Genomic DNA, 21,903 nt, shown 5'->3' with positions numbered 1-21,903 from the left:
CTTAATCACTAATTCTCTATTTGCTCTCTCACTATTCATTATATTACTCATCACTCCTTTTGCCACTCATCTTTTACTTAGCTACTTCCTCTGTTTAACATTCTGGGAGAAGTGAGCAGGAGAAGCTTCTTCTAAATTGCTATTAGAAGTACTTCACAGATGCAGTGTATAAGTTAACACTGAAGCATCCAGCTGAAAATGAGGAAGAAGAAATGGAGTACTGCTTCCAAGCTTCAGTTTGGTATGGCTGAGATCATATGCTTTGGATGATAGCTTAGCACATTGTTAACCCAAGTATTAACCAGAGGTTGGACACATTTTTTTCAATGTGTGCATCTGCTGTCGCAAGTTGCTGAATAAGAGTATTAATTGTTTGTGTAATGGAAATGATACTATGTGCTTGATTTTTTGCCCTAAAATTAAACAAGCTTGCCTATTGATGAAATTTATAGGGTCTGTGATTTTTATTTGCTTAATCCTTTGGAATGAAGTAATTGTAGAAGATCGGGAACTTTTTTTTTGTGTACTATTTGAAAATCAGGCACGACAAAACTTCAGTATGCTCTTTTTTAACTGATAGTTTATTGATTGAAAGGAAAATAATCAGCTGATAACTGAACAAAGCAGTTCAAAAGCTGAAACGTTAATCTGATCTTCTCTAAATGTGTGAAGTTACTTTTTTTTTTTTTAAGGTCTTAAAGGGTTCTAGCATATAAACTTGACAGCTTCTGTGTTACAGAGTAAAACATACTGGTCATCTGCATTTGAGTACCTAAGTGTCTGTTCGTCTGTCAGCCCTTACTGTTATTCTGAAACTGTGCAGCTGAGTAACTCAGTGCCTGTGTGCTCTTTAATTACAAACTGAATCAATGAATCAATGTTTACAGCTTTTGTCCGCTTTTCAGGCCTGTTTGTTTGGTGTGTTTTTCAAATGACTCTAGGGTACCAGCAAACGTGGAGATACCTTTATGTATGTTCTCCCTGACTTTGTGACACCTATGTGCCTTCTCTGCCACAGCTCTAAGATGGTTTCAAAGGAAGAAGGAACACAAATGTATTTGTTATTCAGCTTTTTCTTTCTTATGAACACAGATACTATTTCTGAGTGGGACAAGTGAACTTTGTGCCTTGTGAATTGAGGTTAGCATCTGAAGAAACCTGCATGGTGACTTCAAGGAATGAAGCTGTTAATTTTAAAGGCTGTGAATTCAGAAGCTGATGGTGGGGGGGAATCAGCATATATGATGTGATTTTTTTTTTTTCCCAGTATTTCAGAATGTCTGTTGTTATTTGTGCTATTGTTTGTGCCTGGACTTGCAAGCTGCTACAGTTTTGAATGTAGCTGCCCATCTGCTTCTTGGTTATTTATAGGCAGATCTATAGAGTTTCTTATAATTTCTCAAGTCTTCAAAAACCTTACTGAATTAAACATCACAATACTCTTTTAAAGAGGGAATTAATATATAACCGCTCCATTTTACAGATGGAGAGATTGAATGAAGACTAAACTGGATAAATGGCTTGCTGAAAGCCGTATGTGTATTTCGTAGCAGAACAAGAAATGGAAACCAAGTTTTTTTTCTAGTCCTGTATTTAATAGCTATGATCTCCTGCCTGATATACGATTAGAGAATGATGAAACTACTCATTCTTTGAAACTTACTGTGGATGTTTGTACACAGACCAATCCATTTAAAGATCTTGCTCCATGTACTGAAAGTATTAAGAATTTGCATGATCATTTTTATCTTAATTCTCTTTGAGCCTGGATTCATTTTGGTTTTTAATGGTTTTGGTGGTATGGTTCCAACTGGATCACTTAGGAAGAAAACACACATTAACTGCAGAGTCAGGTTCTCTCTAACATCTTCAGGCTTCTCACTCCTGGTCCTCTAGTCAATTGCAAGTCCATCATCTTCTCTTCCTCTCCTTGTTCTTCCAAATAGCGTCTGGACATCAGCTCTTATTTATTTATTTTTTTATTATTATATGGGACTGAAGATGTGTAGTAGCAAATGCATACAATACGATTTTATTCATCAGAAATTGTACATGTTATGCACATAGTATTTTTCTTTTTCTTTTCTCTCTTTTTTCTTTTTTTTTTTTTTTTAAGGGAATTTAAACTGTTTTGGGTAAAAGAATGTAATTAGTCTTCTAGAGCCTAGGAATAATAGGGTACAAAGCCTGTGTAGCCATGATTTGACTCCATGGTGGAATGCAGCATGAAATAGTATTTACATTTTATCTGTTCTGTAAAATTGTAGCTGATTTGTTTACTGTTGCCTGTTCCCACCTATTCCCATTACATTTAATTATATATTTAAGAGAATTGTCTTCACATGTGGTATTGGCTTATGCTTGGGGGTGGTGGGAACTGTTTGGTTGGTTGGGTTTTTTTTTGCTTGCATTCTTCTAGGCATTTGGAATACCTTTCAAGTGTTTAGGTTTTTAAATACATATGTTCTGTGTGGACTTGGTCTTGCCACGTCTCTAGAAGTCTTCAAAAAAAAAAATAATACGTGGTTGGTGATGAACATTACTGTACTGATGTTAAAAAAAAAAAAAAAAAAACTTATCTGAAAAACTCGAGTCATTTAAAGTGAGTTCTTTATGGCTCTTTAATGTATTTCCTACATTTAGCATGCTTCCTGGTAACACAAGTTTTATAATTTGGCATTTGGTATTTTAATTGGCTGAATAGCTTGGAGGTGGGCATTCAGCACTCTAGATTGCTTCTGATTTCCAGCAAACTGATTAAACCTCTTTAACTTGGTTTCATGTTTGTAAAATTTGAGCATATGAAACTTATGTCTTTTGTTTTGAAAGTGATGAAATGCAGCTAATATTTTTGAAGTACTTTGGTTTCCTCAAGTAAAATCTGTTCTCTTCATTGCTGCTTCTTTTCTTCTGTAGCTTTTTTCTTTTCTCTTTAATGGGTCCAAATGCTTTTATTTTATTGATGAGTAAACACTTATTCTGTTTCTTTTAGCTAAACAGTGATGCCACATAGTTTATCATTCTTTCCTAATTTTAAATTGAGAACTTGATGGCCAGTTTAAGAGTGTGTTCTTTTGTCTTCCTCTGAACAGTATGACTTTACAGTTTTACTTATAGGACTAAATATCTGGGTTTTTAGCAGTGTACTTTTGTAAAATACCCTTGACAGCTTCCAGTGGAAAGTAAAGGGCAGCTCTCTTGAAATTGTTTCTCTTGCCAATAGAAAAATTAAATGTAATTTCACTCATTCTGATATTCTCTGGAGTGTTGAAGATAGTGAGGGGCATTAAATCCCTTTTAAATTTGAAATTTTTCTGACATGTTCTGATAACTTGCGCTGATGAGAGTTTCCCTGTAGACAGAATACATCAAAACTTTCACAAAAAAGAGATGATTGAAAATTTTAGGAGTTTCTGGGACAAAGCATAGGTGGTTGAAATTAACAGTAATTGTTCTGACTCAGTTCCCTCCACTCAGTGAACAGAATATTTCCTTTGCTTCCAGGAAATATTGAACAAAAGAACTATTTTAATCGATGGACAGCAGTTTTCTACTGTGGCAGAAAGCCAGGCAGTGCTTTAGTATTATATAACTTGGTATTTTACCAACAGCAAAGAAATAAGTGCTTCCTAGAGTCAATACGTTTATACAAACTTTTGTTCCTATGTGAAGGTATGAAGATAGTGAAGTTTCTGTGTGTGTATGTTCATGCTGTGTTCACTGATTATACTGAAGAACAATTTGTAGTAATTCTGAAATATAGCTTGAGGAGAAGGTGAAGTCGTTACTATGTACGTGTTCTGCATTTTAACTTTGGCATTTTTTTTCTCAAGTAGTTTCTGTGGGATAGTTCAAGTGTGGTTGTAATAGAGAGACAGGAATGGCTATCTTGAGTTTTGTGTTTTAGGGAACAAATAACCTGAAAAAGCGTTTTTGTCTGAAGCATACAAGAAGTGTTAATAGGATGCTTATTTGAGTACTCAAGTGCAAGCTATCTTGGTGCTCTCAGTTTCTGAAAGAACTGGAATTGCTGTTTGTGTCCCGGTGAGTTATATAGTTGCCAAAAAAGGCAGAAGTATTGAGGTTTTGATGGGAGGGGTAGGAATGAACTTTGCAAAGCATTACACTTTGGGATAAGGAGAGACAGTACAAAGCTGTTGAAATGCTATTTCTGTTTCACAAAAAATAATCATTAAACTTTTGGTTCATAATGAAATTCACTTTTTTTTAACAAGAAAAGGAATACCTTTTTTTTTCTGAGGCTTTCTCTTTGAAGTTCTTGTTTTTTTCTAGAATGCTTACAGTTTTGATTCCATTAACTTTTTTTCCCCACAGAAGAAGATTGTGTTTGTATGCATGATCACTTAAGTGTTTATACGGAGAAGTTCAGTTCACAGTCTGAAGCAATATCCATAGAGTTTTTTTTTTTTTAAGTTGTTTTTGGTTGTAAATGGATATCAGGGTATATCTAAAATCATGTATTTCTTTGCAAAATCCATTTTTTATGGATTGATCCATGCAAGTATGAGAAATGGGTCACTTCGAAAAGAAAGTGAGGAGTAGGATCACACGTGATAGATGCTCCAATTTATGGTGACCTCAGGTTCCTCTCTTTCTCCCTTAAGACCGACAAATTCCCACTGTTATCTTTCAGGTTTAGTCTTTAGAAATCTGAACTGGTTCCAGGCTTGCATTTACATTGGCCATAGGGCAATAGCAGCAGCAGCTTGTAAGATCAGAATTCATGGTCTAGTGATTGTCTCCCATAAGTCCAGCCTGTAAAGGCTTTTTAAAAACAGTTAAATTACCAAAACACACTTACCTGAATCCAAAATTTAACTCTCCTGCTGGACTTTTCTCATACTGAAGGGGTTTAAAATCTTTGTATACCCCAAATAAGGTGTTTATGTGCTTGAATATCTTGTGATAGATGAGCCCACAGCTGAAATGAGAACTCTGTTATGATTCACAAAGTGCCTGTTCTCCCCATGTTGGCATTACAGGCTTCTGTTTTCATATAGGAGGTCCTGCTTTGTTCCTTGTGACTTGTAAATTCATCTCTTCAAAATGCATGCTGAGCTATAATGCCATCATGGGTTTTTCCTTCCTTCCTTCTTCAGGTGCAGCGCTGCCAGCTCTGTGTGCATGACCAAGGCTCCCTCTACCGGCAAGCATCTGTTGCAGTGACCCTGCTACTGTCAAAACTTAGCCAAAATGGTGCAGGGAACCCCTTTTCTTTTGCTAATGTAATGCTAGGTATGGCTCCATATGGTATAGCTTTATAAAGCTCTTGAGCTCTTGGCACACTGATCTTCCACACCTTTTTGCATACTAAATTACCAAAGTAATGGACAGTTTTCCGTGGCACAGCAAGTGCCATCGTAAACAGTGCAGCCCCCAGTTTGAATGTTAGCCCCAGTAAGTCAGTGTGATGTTACATTCTCACGGTAATATCCTAGTCTGTTGTCCTTTTGGAGTGCTGGACTGAACATGGCTTCCCAGATGCAGATCTTACTCAAAGTGGGGATTGGTAGAGCTGCTGAACCTGCTCCTCATCTCTTTCCTCTAACCTGATCAAAATCTACTCAGTCTAGAGGCCTCCTTAACCATATGTACATTTTTCTGGCCCTTCTCTGGCATCTCTCTGGCATTCTTAAAAAACCTCCATCCGTAGTTGCATTTTGTGTAGTCTCCTGCTGGAACTTGATGAATAGCAAATGTGTTTCTGCACAGATGGTGGCAGCTTGTCCTGCCAGGCTGTCTGCCACCTTCTTTGACCCAACCAGGTACAGCACCTAGCTGCCAAGTGCAGCAGTTGATTTTTCTGATTGCTAGCTAGGTATAGTATTCTCTCTGAATTACTTTTTTTTTTAATCCATATTATTTTGTTTAGGATCTTCTAGAAATCTATTTCTCACACTTAAAGGAAATATTTAATTAATATTAAAGATGTTTTGTATGGAGGATCCTTAAGAGCTATATTTTCATTAAAGTTTCTGTTCTGCAGTTTGTCACTTGCTAATGTTCAGGCTGCAGTTTTTGTCACAGCTTAGACTATATTTGGTCTGTGTCAAAACTCTTCCTTTTATTTTAAATTCTTATTGTTTCTAATTTGCTTGTGGTAGTATTGTACCCTAAGATTCAGAATTGGTTACTGCTCTTTAATTCCTTCTACGACCTAGCTTACTCAGTAATAAACTGTCGATTACTTTTAATTATTTTACATGATTTGATTTGTTTTTTCTCCTCCTGTGTTAATTTTACTTTTACACAATATGATATCAAATCTTACCAGTGTTGGATTATTGATTGTTCCAAATGCCCCTCTCAGAGGCGCTTAAAATTTCAGGTAACGTTTTCATTTCAATCACTTCTAATGTATTTCCTGTAAATAATTCTCAATTATATGTTTTAGCACTCAAAGTCAATTTGTTTACCTAAACACTTTATTTCTGAAAAGCAATAAATTGCCTTGATACACCAATAACCAGTTTATCATCAGTAAATGAAATGCTACTTTATAATAACTTTCAACCACACAAATCTGGTAAAGTGAGTCACTTCCATTTTTATTTGTGTGACATTTAGGAACGAAAAAAAAAAGAAAAAAAAGCTTGAGTGTAAAAAAAGGTTTCTGAAGGAGGAGTGTGTGATGTTAGAATTTTCTTGTGGATATGAGCATATTATATCTACTTAATCCTTTCACAGCTGAAGTTTTATCGGTTTCCTGAGAGAATGATTTATCTATCTCTGCATCTCTTTTTCTTGTGCAAGTTTGTCTAATTGGAAAGAATAAATGAATCTGAATTGTGCAGCACATCTTCTGTAGTACAGGAGTAATGGGAGGGTATGAATAATCAGAGTTGAAGTTTGTTTCTGGAAAAGCATAGTGCTGCTGTGTTGTAGAGTAGGACATAAGTGAAAACATGAGCTGAGGAAGACTCATGGGGGGATACCAAGTGCTGCTCTGCGTGGGCTAGAAGAGACGATGGTTGTAGTTCTAGTGTCCTGTTGATTATCTGTGAAACACTAGAGCTTAATTACAGCGAATTATGGTGTATAATGCAATAAAAATGGGATGAGGCTAAGAAGGGGTTTGGAGAAAAAGGGAGCAGAAGAATTTCATCTATAAGTTAAACCTTTTCTTGCTGCTAGGTTTTTTCTCCCTTCCCCCCTTTAACTGAAGACCTACTAATTGCGGGTTAATGACAGTGTCCTGACATAAATGTGTAGGTGTTTAGCATAAGGTATTTAAATAATTACTATATTCCTAGTAATATGAGACAGACTATGTAAACGTGGAAAGTGTACTAATCTTAATACCTGAATGATGAACCAAATAGATGATTTGCCTGTAAATTGCTTGTAGTTTAATGGGGTTGGGAAACAGGGCTTTTATGTAAATTATCTCCGTGTCTTTGAGACTTTTGTTTAATTTTCTTTTTTTAAGGTGAAGAGGAAGAAATCTTTAATTAAAGATTTACATGGGAAATGAGTCTGTTGGTGTTTTCTTCAGTTTTCACAACACTTTGAACTTGCTAAATGTTATGAGTTGGATTTTGACTATAGCATTCTATATTTCCTTCAAGAGTACAAAAATGTGTTGGCCAGTGCTCATTTTACTGAAACGTGGTAATTGATTTCCCATACTTGACAACTTTAACTTCTTGTGTTTCAGAGCGGTGCAAATTATCTGAAGTAGAATGGAAGCTTCAGTAATATTACCCATTCTGAAGAAAAAATTAGCTTTTCTTTCAGGTACAGTTTCTGTTTTCCTTAAATGATTCCTGTCCGTGTAATTTGGATGGAGTTTTTAGGTTGCTTTTTTTTATACTTACTGGATGTATTTAACAGAACTATATTGTAGCTTGACATGTTGTTGTATTTCAAAAACATCTCTGAAACTTTTAATCTAATCTGGTACTGTTGGTTTAACTTATGCCAGAAGGGTTTAAAAATACTCATGAAGATGAAAGCAACTGTGTGCGCCATGGATCTGTGTGGTGCAGGGCCCTCCTTTGTGTACTGGATGTGTCTAGGAGGTCTTGCACCCCAGGTGGAACTGCTGTGTACATATTTACATTGGAAACTTACCAGGCTTTTGACAGGTTGATAGTGTAGAAGGTCTAGGAGATATTTCTTTGAAAACGTGATCTAGATTTGCCAAAAAAATGCTGTTTATGTTGAAATACTAGACTGACAGATACAGATGTGGTCTGTGCTCTGAAACCTTGGTAGTACATTAAATATTCCGAGGTGAAGGAATCCTCACAACCGAGAGGTGAAACTTCAGCTGTGATTTTTGTAACTTTAATTTTCTCATACGTTTTGAGACCATGCAAGTACAAAGTATTTCTCTTGCCTTAAAGCCATCCCATCTTTATAATGACTTTTTTTCTCTCCCCCCCCCACCCCCCAAATAGGAGGGAAGGACAGAAGAAGTGGCCTCATTCTTACAATCCCACTATGCCTTGAACAGACGAGTATGGATGAGCTGAGTGTCACACTTGACTACCTTCTAAGTATCCCAAGGTGATTTCAAAGGCATTTTGTTCAGGGCAGCTTGCTTTTCTGGTGGTGGAAAGGGTCTTGTCTTTGTTCTTGTTTTTCCTTACCTTTTAATACAAAATGAAGGATACATAGTTGTTTTAAAATATGATACTGTCTGATTAATTAAAAACAATATATTTCAGTAAACTAAGGTGTATCTACTAATAATTGTATAAGTCCTTTTGTTTTGTATGTCTGTTGCTTTGTTTTTTTGCTCTGTTTATTCTTCACTGCTTTGTTGGAATATCTTTGTTAATATCATTTTTTTTTAATGACAGTGCACTTACATTGCTATATAAATTAAGGAGCCATTATAATAAAACCTGTAAGTTTACAAAGATAGTCACTACAGTTGCTGAATTTACTCAGACTAAGAAAGCTTCCCCCTCTTCCTTTATTTGCTAAATGTCTGTTTTCATAGCCTCTAGTGCTTAAGCACGTGCTTTATTTAAAAATACATGAAGTGTCATTGAATGCTTCAAGTTAAGAGTGCTTAAATGTGCTGAATTATAACCCAAGGATCCTGCTGTTCAGGCCTTGCAGTAAAATCATCACTGGTTAAGATCTGCTCATGTAACCCTGCAAGCTTACAGTGACTGTTTTTGATCTTACCTTAGGTACTGCCTTTTTTGTCTTAAGAGTCTGAGATTGGTCTTTATTATAGCCTTGCTTTATTTTCCTTTGGAATAGATCTAGAAAGGAAATAAACCCCATGGCTAAATGCTTATTTCTATCCCTTTCAGTCTGTCTTTTGAAAATGGAAAACACTGATATAATTAAAGACTGTACTTCGCATATTAGAATCTACCAAGGCTTTAAAAACATGGATCTGTGAGGGTGGTGGTTTTTTTTTTTTTTTTTTTTTTTTTTTTTTTGTTTGTTTGTTTGTTTGTTTGCTTGTTTTTTTGGTAGCTACGAGTATTTTAAAAAATACTGTGGTTGGAGAGAGGGAATCAGAGAATTAATTCAGATTGCTTACAAATAAAACATCATAATGTAGATGTGTATATTGAACAGCATTTTAGTCATGGAAATTTTAGGGTTTTTTAATCAGCTTATTGTCTTTTAAAATGATGAAAATCCTAGATCATCATATGTGCAAGATGCCTCATTGACTTAAGGGCTTGCCTGTGTTTACGGAACAGATGCCAGCATTGTTGTTCTAGCAGGCATTAATTATTCTGCAGTGTCACCCTGATATATGGCTTTAGTTATATTAGTGGAAAAGTAACTCTCTGTAAATTGAACCAAAGCACTTTTCGTACTCTACGTGAACTTGGAAATCTGTTTGAAAGAAAAGTTTAATATTTTAACTACTAATGTTTGTCAGTCATGTGGAAAAAGTGACCTCTCTTTATGGTGGCAGTATGGAAAAATCATTTGTCATTTTTGTTTGCATGTTGTTTTCTTAGTGGAGAAACACATTTTGGACCTTTCAGTTGCCTTTTATGCTCTGGAAGGTCTAAATGAACAGCATTTGGGTGCAGGCAAAAGGAGACATATTGTCTGAAACCCAGATGGGTTTCCATGAAATGTTAATATTACTTTTTTTTCCGTGTTATCTAAGGAAAGTAACTTTATGTTTACCTTTGAACTCAGTTATGTGTGCCATGCCATATTTTTGAAGTTTTAAACATTTTAAACATTTATGTTTGGACAGTTGACTAAATGTTTCAAAACTGGTAGCTTGTGGGTTTGATTTGTTTTGTGTTTTGTTTTCTTTTCTTTTCTTTTTGAATGGGTTAAGTGATGATGGAAAACAGGTGCTGATACTGCTGGTTTCCAGTGAACATAAGAAAGCAATGTCCCAAATGTTACAGTGACACCAATCGTCTTGCTGCTAGTGAAAGTAGTGTTGGTCTAACTCTGATTTGTTCTGATTGAACATTGAACAAAAAAAAAGCGTGATTTTTCTAAGTGGTTCTAGGAGAATTGTGTGTAATCTTAGAGGTTCCCTAAGCAAACAAAATCAAATATACGCATGGATTGACAGCCACATTTATAATTCATTTTTCCTGAATAGATTAATAACATGCCTTTTTTCTTTTTTAAATGCCCAGATGAGCTTATTCCATCTTCCAGTCACAACTGATAAAGCTCTGTTTAAATGTGGTTTAAAAATCAGTTAATTTTCTGAACATGTGAAACATAATGCTTGCTGTTACAGGCAAGTTGCGTCTCTTTTGTAAGCTAAAGAGATCAGAAATGGCTTTGTTTTGTGATTCAGTATTTGAAAGACTGGGCCCTAAAGATTGCTTAATGTTTTTCAGATACTCATGACTTTGACAGATAAAAAGTTTCAACCTGAAAAGTTGTAATATCAGACCTTACAGTTCAGGAGGAGGGAAATTCTAGTCCTCCACTTCAGAAATAAGGCTAGAAAAACATGTGTTAGCAATGCAATGACTAGAAATTATGCAGCATGTTCATATCTGAAAAGCTTTAAGGCTTCTATGTGGATTTAGAGTTTGGCAAGGGATGATGTTCTGAATTCCACTGAAAGTTGTGGAGTTGTAAATCTTTAAAAATTTCTGCTTGCTTTTACTTTGCGATTGTGTCTCCTGCCTGGATGGCTGGATCCTATGAATGTACCTTTACTGTTTTTTGCTTATGAAAGGAAGAGATTATTATTTTGAGGAGTGCTGTGGTGTCTGATGCTAAAATTACGGGCTCGTTTCCATGCCCTCTTCTGGCTGCTGCTGCTTGTGAGCAGGTCACTCTTCCCAGCTGTTAGTGACATCCCGAAATTGCGGGCTTCTCGCAGCTGTCTGCCCAGCCAGTTTTGCAAGCTCCTTGTTGCCTGCTTCATTTAAAATGAGCTGAACAGATCTTCGTGGCAATGTGCTGAGAGTGAGGAAAGTTTTCACTATGTTTTCACTATGTTTTCCCATTTGCTACTTCAGTAGAAGGACATTTTGAATATTTGGCTTTGCAATTAACTGTTCTTTGAGCAGAGTTTTTGTTTGTAGGACACAGACTCGAACCTTTTCATTAAAAGAAAAATAGATGTCAGTTTAAAATACCTCATATATAGAGCTATATGCAAAGTCTGTGTCCTTGTAGAGGCTCTTTGTGCATTGTAATAATTAGATCACTCATGTAGAAAAGAAATTTAGCTATGTTTAGGTGCTTTCCTGCTTGGATATGTGTAAAGTGATTTTTATTTGTACCATCAAATCTACACTAATTTTCAAGTGACCTTAGGAAAACTAACATCCTTTTGCCTTTCTTACCAAGCTGCATGTGACTCTGTTTTATCTTTTGGAGGACTTTTTTTATGCTCCTAAAACCTTTTCAGAGGTATTGAAATTTAAACAAATATTTGTGTTATGAAATATACTTCAGTGCTACTGCAAAATTATAATTTAGGTTACTATTAATATGCATGAGCATTAAAAATGAAAGCTATTTCTTACAGAGCATACCTAACATTTAAAAGTTTTCCTTTTTTTTTTTTTTTTAAGAAAAAACAATAGCTCTTTTTTAGCATGGTTGAAATTGAGAGTTACTGTGATATGACACTTGTTTATGAATTTTATTTTATTTCCAAGTATTTTTCTTCTTCTAGTGAAAAATGTAAAGCTAGAGGATTTACTGTGATAGTGGACGGCAGAAAGTCTCAATGGAACGTAGTAAAGACGGTTGTGTTAATGCTACAGGTAAAACTTTTTATACATTCATAGTTGACAGATTAGTTTTATAGATACAAACCCAGTTAGCTGCATTATTGTAACAGCAGTAATTTTTTTTATTGATGCATAGATTTATGGTTTTTAAAATCACAAAATCAAATTTGCTCGTCAACATTTTAGGCAGGAAGAAACAATCAGAAATGGGGATAGTATGCTTCCCTCAAGTGAGGGACAGATTCATTATGTGCTAGGAACTTAATGTTATAGACCTTTTTCTAAAACAAAAGATATGAAACCTTTATAGTTTGAAAATCCAGAAGTCTGCTGTTGGCATCATCAGTCTAGGTAGCTGTGAATGGTAAAAAGATCTGTAGGGAAAAGTCCAACAAAATAGGAAAAGTGCAATTATCATTTTAAAAATTTCATAATAATTTATTATTTTACTTCAGAACTATGAGCTTATTATAAAATTATCTGATTTCTACCAAACAATATAGGTTATTCTGTGGGCTCAGAGGTGAAAGAAACTAATATACGGCACAGAAATAGGTTAGAGAACGGTCATGCGTTTTGGATTACTGCCTTTCTAATTCCACAGAACATGATTGAGGAAAAAGTGCTCTGTTTATCAGAGTGATTTTTTTCCTCTCTGACTTAGCTGAAGCTTCATAAAGTGTGTCAGATATGAATAATTTGACTGTGCTGTCCTGCTGTCAGTTTTGACAATACCTTATTATGAGTTTTAGTGCACCCTACTTTAAAATAGGTTGGCACCAACAATCATCATAAAATTTACAGAAATTAATTAAAATCTCCTGCCTTTAAGTTCTTGACTAAAGGGTGACATATGGATGAAATTTGGACCTTAACCTTGAGTGTTTTACTTTTTTTTAATTATTATTTGTTTTACAGAACGTTGTTCCAGCTGAGGTATCACTTGTTTGTGTAGTAAAGCCAGATGAATTTTGGGACAAGAAGGTTACGCATTTCTGCTTTTGGAAAGAGAAAGATAGACTTGGCTTCGAGGTATGTAGAACTTTGTCTACTACAGAAATACTGTTTCTAGAATACTAGTAATGGGATGAAAATGAATCTTTTTTTGGCAGTAATCACGTTCTAGAAGACTTTGTGGATATCCTGAAGAAACTACTATGGTCTTCTGCCTGCCCTCACCCCCTCAAAAAAAGAAAAAAAAGCAGATCTTGAATTGAAAACCTAACTTTTTTCTTTAATTCTTTGCTCAGTAAGAAGATAAAGCTATTTGATAAACCTGGTCATGTTTTGTACAAGAGATTGTTTTACAGGGTTTAGTGTGAATTTTGTAAACCACTCTTCAGTAGTAGGTTGCACAGTTCCATATTGCATGGTGTCACTAAATCTGTAGTAACTGTTTAGAACATCATACTGCTGTTGCATGCATCTTTCTCATGTTTTTGACATTAGAAAATTCAAAGGGCCTGTAACCTTGATTACTGAAGATACGCTGATAGAGCTCTTATCTCATGATGCAGAATGTGTACAAGAGATTGCACACTAACATTAATAGTTCCGTTTTTTATCTTTTTGGAAGGTTAATGGAATGTAGATTGTTTTCAGTTTTCTCTATATTTAGAAAATTATTCATTACATGATTGATCTTTCCAACTATTTCTGGAGCTGATGTTGTTTGAACTAAAATTGATTTCCTGCACTTACAACACACCTAGAGGTCTAGTTGTTTTATACAGCAACACTATTATTGAGAGCATATTTTTTGTAGAGGGGATTGAATAGAAAAATATCTTGCAACCTTCTCTAATTCTAGGTAGCTCCTACTGATGTTATGATTATAACATTCTTAAATACTCCTGTAGAAAAGTTAATTCAGGGGAAATGAGGATAGGAAAGTGGCAGCTGTATCTACTAAATAATATAAACCCAGAGACTTTATCATTCATGTGTAACACTGTTAATTCACATTTAATTTTGTCCTATTACATTTTTTTTTATCAGCCTTTACCGAGAATAGGTGATTTAATTTTAGGAAAGTACTTCCTACATGTGAAAGTGCTTTGAAGGAGCATGGGGGCAATGGAAACTTCTATTTTCGAATCAACTGGCCAAACCCATTTTTTGGAAACTGCGTTAGATTCCTTTTATTACATTACTTCATTTTTATGTATTTATTTATTAAATCTGCTTTATGTTGTAATGAGGAAGCAAGTCCTGTAGCTTTGCCTTCAGGCTGTTTATTTTGTCTGTATTTTCTTTGAGTAGTTTCTTAAAGACAGGTTTGAAAAGTAGCCTAAGTTCAGCAGAGCAGTCCAGAGAATCCCCAAATAGTCACTTATGTGTTTTAAAGCCTGCAGCCACTTAAATGTTCCCTAATAAAGATGCTTAAGTGTATCGCAACATCTTGGAGTTTGGCATGTAGCAGCACAGTCATGGCTGCTTTCATGCAAGAATGTGATTGCCAGCGGAAGAAGCAATGAGTATCACTTTTTATGGACTAGCCTATTGGTTGGTGCACCTCCAAGAGGAGCATTAAAAGAGAAACTGAACCAATCATCTCTTCTCAAAAAGATGACTTAAGAGCTTATGTTCAGAAAGTGACTTAAGTTTGCAGTATTCAGTTTCACATAGATGACTTCAGGTACCAAAGTTCAGGGATTGGTAGCAATAAAGATGGATCTCGTTCTTTAGCAGCTCCTAGTGTATAATTTTAGCAGTCTTTCTGCACTTGGGAACGTGGTTCTCAGACTAGTTCAGGAAGCCTTTGAAGTTGTGATCTAAAAGAATTTTTCTCATACCATCTATAAACCAGTATGGTTGTAAACGTGGTCTTGCTAGTTTTGAAATTAATATTCTAGAAGTTTTTTTTAACCTTTTTTTTCATATGACTCAGCTAGAATGTATTTGTAGACAACTAGGTGAAATGCCTACAGAAAATATGAAATGGTAATGAAGCAAGGATAGTTTTACATGGTTACAGTAATCCAGGGCGTTTTGTTTAACTTCAAGGGGCCGATTCACAGTCATTCCTGGTATTTCTGTAACGAAATTTATTATGCATAATAGTTTTGTGAAGGTTGTTCTGTGCCAGTGATGATGGCATTGTTGGCATAAACCATTGGACTTCCTGTGATTTTTTTGCTTTCAAAACTTCTTTTTTTGTAACTGAACCATGAATTTGTTCCTAGTCTGAAAGTTTGATCTGTGATTCTCTTAATATTATTTTAAGAGTTCTGAGGTTTTAGAAATGGGGAGAATATTTAATTATTAAAGATAGATTTCATGCAAACATAGAGTCAAATGTGTCAACTTCTCTGTTTAAAAAAATGGTCAGGGATGAACTATTTTGCAAGAGAAAAATCAGCATTAAAACACAACAGCTGCATACTGGTCAGGAGGAAAAATATTTCCTCCCTCCGCCTCTCCCCCCTCCCCGTATTTACCCCGACAATACTCCTTGTATTTTGGCTTGATACATGAGCAGGTCAAAGGTTTATATGAGTAAAGGATAAATAATGTAGCTGCTGAATTCTCACTGTGGTCGATAGTTCCTTGCCCTTGAGGTTTCCCTGCTAATCTAGAAGTGTTGATTGCAGCTTGCGTTGAATCAGAGTGAGACTGCTGTCTTGCACGGGGGTACCCGTCAGCTTTGGGGCAGTTGTCCTCCAGCTAAGGGTGGATAATGAGCAGCTGTTAGTATAGAGTTGCCGGAGCTGTTTCTGAAGAGACTCTGTGATTGTGTTCCAGCTCATGGTTTTTTCTTTCCTGTTTTACGTATTTTCTCGTTTTTTTTATTCCTGTGCAATAAAATGGCCACTTTTTAAAATGTCATTCTTCACTGAAAGACAGAGAAAGCTGAGAGAATAGTAGTAAAGGAAAAAAAAAAAGTGTACTTTCCCAGATGACAAAGAATGACCCTTAGTAATAGGTAAGCTTTTATTCTTCCATTATGATTTATTAACTCTCCATTAATCTGTTACTTGGTTACATTTAGGAAAACAGGCTCAGTAAAAATGGCCCTCTGTGTCTGTGCTCCCAGTAATCTTTGTATCAAGATAGTTGTACGTCTTACTGCTCGGTGTGTGTGTGTTTTTTTTTTTTTTTTTTTTTTTTTTTTTTTTTAACTGTTCCTGATGTGACTGCAGAACAGTGATAAGGGTATGGAAGCCTCTAACTAGTGCACACGTTTACAGCTGCATAATTATATATTACTGGCAGTAACAACAAAAACCACAACCGGTATTTCAGATCACAGGGTAAATTTGCATAGCTATTAGTCAGGAAAATCGAGATGCAATCACTTTTGCACCAATGAATAAATATGATGTAAAATTTTAAATGAAAGCATGGAATCTTTTTATTCACTTCAGAGTGTAATCTCATTTTATTTGAAATAATTGCTATGCAGTTGTGATTTCCAGTCTCTTCTCTAGTTCCTGCTTTAATACCTGTTTTAATACCTTGCTTAATGCTGCCATATAAAGCCATCACTCACAATGCCTTCCTTTCTGTTCCAGAGCAGAGATTCTCTGCTTCAGTGAATCTGCTTCAGTATGGTGATGGTGAACTGGAAAGCATTGAAAGTAAATTTAGAAACTGAGATCAAAAGGCTGCTAGGTGGATAAGTATAAACAGATGGACTGACTCTGCTGAGGAGAAAAGTGCGCATCCTTAGTCTTGGTTGGTAATAGTGTTGGATTTGGACATTCCTCAGTAAATTCTCCTGTACCTTCCAGCAGAGCTTTCCTCTGTGTCTTCACTCTTCCCTGAAACGTGTAAAAGTTCTTATGTTCACCGAAGCATTTTTTTTTCAGGTCTTGTCCTAATCAATATAAGGGTGCTTCATAACAGGACAGAGTTGTTTCAATAATTGCTCAAAACTGGAGTGTTGTGCTTGTTACACTGTGTAATCATAGAATCGGTAAGGTTGGAAGGGACCTCTGGAGACCATCTAGTCCAACCTCCCTGCTCAGCAGGGTCACCTACAGCGTGTTAGACAGGGTTGCATCCAGGCAGGCCTTGAATATCTCCAGAAAAGGAGACTCCACAACCTCTCTGGGCAACCTGCTCCAGTGCTCCATCACTCTCACAGGGAAGAAATTCCCCCTCGCGGTCAGGCGGAACTGCCCGTGGTTCAATTTCTGCCCTTTGCCTCTTGTCCTGTCACACGGGACAATTGAAAAGAGTTTTTCCCCATCCCCTTGACACCCTCCCTTCAGGTACTTATATACATTGATCAGATGATTAAAACAGTATTTGAGAAGCTTCAGAGAGGCAAATTGGACTTGTGAATAGCAAAGTCACCCGCTGAAAACATGGAGGCCATTACAGTAGCACTGTCACTGGTCTAGATTTCAAAGAGCTAAGGATTCTCCCTTCTGCCTCACCAGTTCAAGTGATGGTTTGGTTTTCCAAGGTCCTTAGACAGGATTTCTGCAGTTATCACAGAGAGCCGTGAATAGCTCTAACTCTAGTCCTTTAAATAAGGAATGTAGGAAATGATTAAAATAGTTTTTGGAGCCATGTCTTACCTTACAGTAAGACTTGCTATTGAGTAGGAAGATTTTCTTTTTCAAAATCTTTTTAGTAGGATTCCAATGAAATTTCTTTGAGCCCCCCCCTTTTTTTAGCTTAATTTAGTGAATTTTCCAGTTCTGTTCCAAGATAAACCTTGAATTCTGGTTACAGGAAGGTTTTGCTTTGCAGTAAAATTGTTTTTTTTTTTCTTTTATTTAATCTCACCCTGCCACAAGTTTGTAGCGTCCCTCCTCCTCCCTGCAAAATAAAATAGTGATCTCAATGTGGCCCATCCTTTTCTTCGTTTTTATAAACCAGTATTTCAGTGATGTAAAATAGCTGCCCTAATTTTTAGTAGACAACATCAACATATCTTGATTTGATGGGTTCTCAAAATTCCCTTCACAGTTAGTTTTTTCTGACTGTATAATGCCAATATGTCTGATTTCACAGACAGATTTTCCACAGATTATGCCAGTGGTAGCATGTCATGTGTTAAAGCAATCTGTGCTGCCAACTTTTGTCTTTGATTTATATGGATAAGGCGTAGCCAGGAAGCTCTAGAATGCAGAAGTGAAGGGAAGGTTTTTGTCTTCTTACTGGCAGTGGACCTCAGTGTTTTTCTTTATTTCGTGAGGTAGTTGGTACTCTTCAGAATTGTCTTCTGGGTGAATGACTAAGGCTTTTGAGCATACTTAGATTTGAATTTGACTGCTCACAGGAGAAATATGACTGACCCAGCTCTTACGGGGCTTATTTGCACAGCAAATGCAGGCATTCAACTTGTGAGGCAGAAACTGAGCACCAGAACTGGAAGCACTGCAAGGCAGTGGCACGAACTCTTCTTGTAACTGCTTTGCAGCATGGTATCCTGCAACTCTAGTCACTAAAAATAGATCATGTGAAGAATCACTTAATGAAGAAACATCAGCTACCATCAAGAGAATAGATACCTAAGAAAAATCTCTGAACAAAGTGATACAGGTAATGCTCTTACAGAATTGAGCATGGGATATAGGTTCCATATCAAAATCATATGTCTGTTTCGAGTCCAAATTAATTGCAACTATCTATATTTCAAATCTTTAGCAGTAAGAGGGTCACCTTCTCTGTATCAAATACAAGATCTTCTGCTCAGTACTTCTGAACACACTTTGTACGACCTGTCAAGTACTTAAGGAAAAATGAGTGTTAACTGGAACAGTACCTAAAATTTCTAATGTTGTTGCAGGTTATTTTAGTATCTGCTAACAAGCTGACTCGATATATAGAACCGTGCCAACTAACAGAAGATTTTGGAGGAACTCTCGCGTATGATCACATGGATTGGTTGAATAAGAGACTGGTGGGTTTTCTTTGTTTCTTTCAAATGTCTCATTCCTTGAACAGATTTTTTCTGTGTGTAATAACTGATAAAGAATTTGTCATATGTAAAGAAATATGCAGTTCAAATGCGTGAATAGCCTCAACGTGATAAATAACACTGGATTTGCTCAAGGGATTATAAAGCTAACATAATCCATCTGTGGAAACAGCAAATTTCTTAATGAAGCTCCTAAATAGAACATTATTGTAGAAGAGCCAGGGCATAGGGTAGAGTGGCTGCAAAGGGAGACTGTTTGGCTACTGACAGGAGAAACTGAAGATAATGAGGGACAACTTGGACTCTGCAGGTCTGCAAGGTTTTCCCTTAGGCCTGGATTCCTGTGTATTAACAGCCAGATTTTAAGCTGCCCTAATGCTTGAAACCTCTGGCTGTGCAGTTTTCTATATGGATGCAGTGTACGTATAGAAACAAATACATCTGTAAATCATTAATAGAGACAAATTATTTGATCAATTGTTAGTGCGCATAGCATTCAAATATTTTTAATCTGTTCTGCATTGTTTATTTTATAGTTAATTAAATTGAATTTTAAAAGCAATACAAAGTCTTGAGTGAAACTGTTTCCCTTTCCCATGCAATATGTTCTTAAAATGTGTATTCTTATCTACGATCCCTATGTGGGATCCTCAATGATGGACTCCACAGTGAGTCGCAACCCCAGCTTTCAAGTCTTCAAACATACTCTGCAGCCAATCTGTCAACAGTCCGTCCCTCTCAAGTAATTTGAGGGTTTGCACAATGTATACCTTGTTTTATTTTTGCTGAATCTCAGCAGCCATGTGTACTCAGATCTTAGGGCAGGGAGAGGGTTATATGTTGTGCAGCTTTTTGCTACTAGACTTTGGTCTGTATGCATGCCAGGACTAAGACAAGTTGGATTCTTTCTTCTTTGTCTGAAGTTGAAAGTCTGGATAAATGAGGAAAAGAAATGAAAATCCATGTAGACAGAATTTTAGGCAGAAGGACTGGGCTTTTAATATCATGAGTATGCTTATATAGAAATCTTTGACTCCTTCATTTTCCTTAATTTGAAAATTGGCTAACTTCCCACTAATATCTCCACAAACCTTCTTCATTGGCTAGGATATACAGATTTGGCTTCTACCTACTTCTTTCTACATTCGGAAAATTCATAAGCACAGTACTTTCACCCTAGCTGAGATTCCTGCTTTGTATTTGGTTCAGACTCCAACTAAAAATATCTTTGTCTCTTCTCTTCAGTTACATAGCACTAGGCTCACTTCATCTATTTTATATGTTAATGAAGGACCTTCTTCAAAGGCTTTTATGAAGTTGGAGAGTAAATTTGTCTATGATGACTTAAAATTTTAAAGAAATCTCAAAATTCAGTCTTCTGTTATATTTACTGTAATATTTCTTACAGCTCTAAGGAGTCTTAAGCTTTGTTCACTGAACAGTACTCCGTTTTCTAGTCTGTCTACCCTACTATATGAATGTTGGGAAATAATAGCACTTTAAGATTGAAGTATATTAACAGAGCTAGTGGATAAATTTGTACTGATGTCTTTAATACTGTCAATTATATAATTTGCTTTCTAAAAATTAAAACATGCCTTTTATTTAGGTATTTGAAAAATTCACAAAAGAATCAACATCGTTGCTAGATGAGCTTGCTCTAATTAACAATGGAGGTGATAAAGGAACTCAAGAGAAAGAGAGGTATGTGGTTAGCTTCTTGAAATAAATTTAATTCACTATAAATTTTTTTTGGAAATCAAAACAATATAGAACAATTATGATACTCCTTTAATATTTTATGAAACATCTAAAGAAATCTAAAAAACTTGTAATGTGGACAACACTATTCATTAGTGTGTTTGTGTACAGGTGCTTATTTGGCTATTGACTACATACAGATGCATTTCTAATACAAGTTGAAAAAGCCAGGCCTTCTTGGCTTATTCTGTTTACTAATATATAGAATCAAGATGAGGAGGATGAATTTATTCTGAATGCTAAACTTTCTAATAAGTGTCTGTGTAAACATGCTTCAAAACAATCTAAAGAACTGTGTTTTTTTTATTTAGTGTGTTAGAACATGTGTCAAAGCAATGTAAGGGACAAGCTGGTGTGTTTGACTATTTCCTATGACTTTCATCAAAGATAGGTCTTTTTATACATTTACAAAGAGTCTGTGTATTTAAGGTATTGGACTGAGATGCAGGAGATTTAAGCTTCAGTTTTAGGCTTTGCTGGAAACTCCTTACATGACACTGTACAAGTTGCTGATGCTTTGATCGTGTGCTGCTATCCCTGCCGGCAGGTCACGTTCGAAGAACAAAGCTTGCAACAGTGATAGCATGGTTGTTCAGTTATGTTAAAGTGAAAAACAGCAGTATTTATAGTTATCTGCACTTTTTGTGTCTTGTTAAATGTAACATGCTCACTGGAAGGGAGTGTAGGGGTAGAAGAAACGTGGAGAAGAGAAGTGTACAGACTCTTAACAGCTCTGTAGTGCTACCATAATACAAATGATTAATATGTTTATTACTTCATTCTAAGATCAATAGATTTGAACTTTCTTCCATCAGTTGATCCTGAGACGGTACTCCAGACAGGTACAGTGAGTTGTGAAATGATCATTTAGTTGATAAATAATAAATAATTTGTTTCCAAGTTTCAAGTAAAGGCACTGAAGATAAATAACTATTGTAACCAATTTCACAGTATAATAACCTTATCAGTTAACGTCATCTTTGAGTTAAAAAAAAAAAAAAGGCAAGTAAATGAGAGCCATCCTGATAACATTTTTACAGAATTACCATAATTATTAAAATTAATAGATTTGGTTTGAGAATGCGTTGC

General features: G+C 35.8%; 1 protein-coding gene across 4 annotated transcripts in view; it reads left to right on the top strand.

Annotated features, from left to right (window-relative positions):
- Window positions 1-21,903, top strand: part of SESTD1 (SEC14 and spectrin domain containing 1) — a 51,459-nt gene that overhangs the window by 6,214 nt on the left and 23,342 nt on the right. For all 4 annotated transcript variants that reach the window (XM_062578591.1, XM_062578594.1, XM_062578593.1 and 1 more), the window contains 7 exons: window positions 7,679-7,758; window positions 8,424-8,532; window positions 12,119-12,209; window positions 13,095-13,208; window positions 18,922-19,035; window positions 20,663-20,757; window positions 21,601-21,656. In XM_062578591.1, coding sequence (XP_062434575.1) covers window positions 7,704-7,758; window positions 8,424-8,532; window positions 12,119-12,209; window positions 13,095-13,208; window positions 18,922-19,035; window positions 20,663-20,757; window positions 21,601-21,656 — 634 coding nt within the window. In that variant the 5' untranslated portion in view covers window positions 7,679-7,703. The remainder of the gene's footprint in view (window positions 1-7,678; window positions 7,759-8,423; window positions 8,533-12,118; window positions 12,210-13,094; window positions 13,209-18,921; window positions 19,036-20,662; window positions 20,758-21,600; window positions 21,657-21,903) is intronic.

Source organism: Rhea pennata, chromosome 6 (genome assembly GCF_028389875.1).
Source record: "Rhea pennata isolate bPtePen1 chromosome 6, bPtePen1.pri, whole genome shotgun sequence".
Taxonomy (NCBI): Eukaryota; Metazoa; Chordata; class Aves; order Rheiformes; family Rheidae; genus Rhea; species Rhea pennata.
The sequence above is the reverse complement of the archived record's forward strand: the minus strand, read 5'-3'. Positions and strand labels throughout refer to the sequence as shown.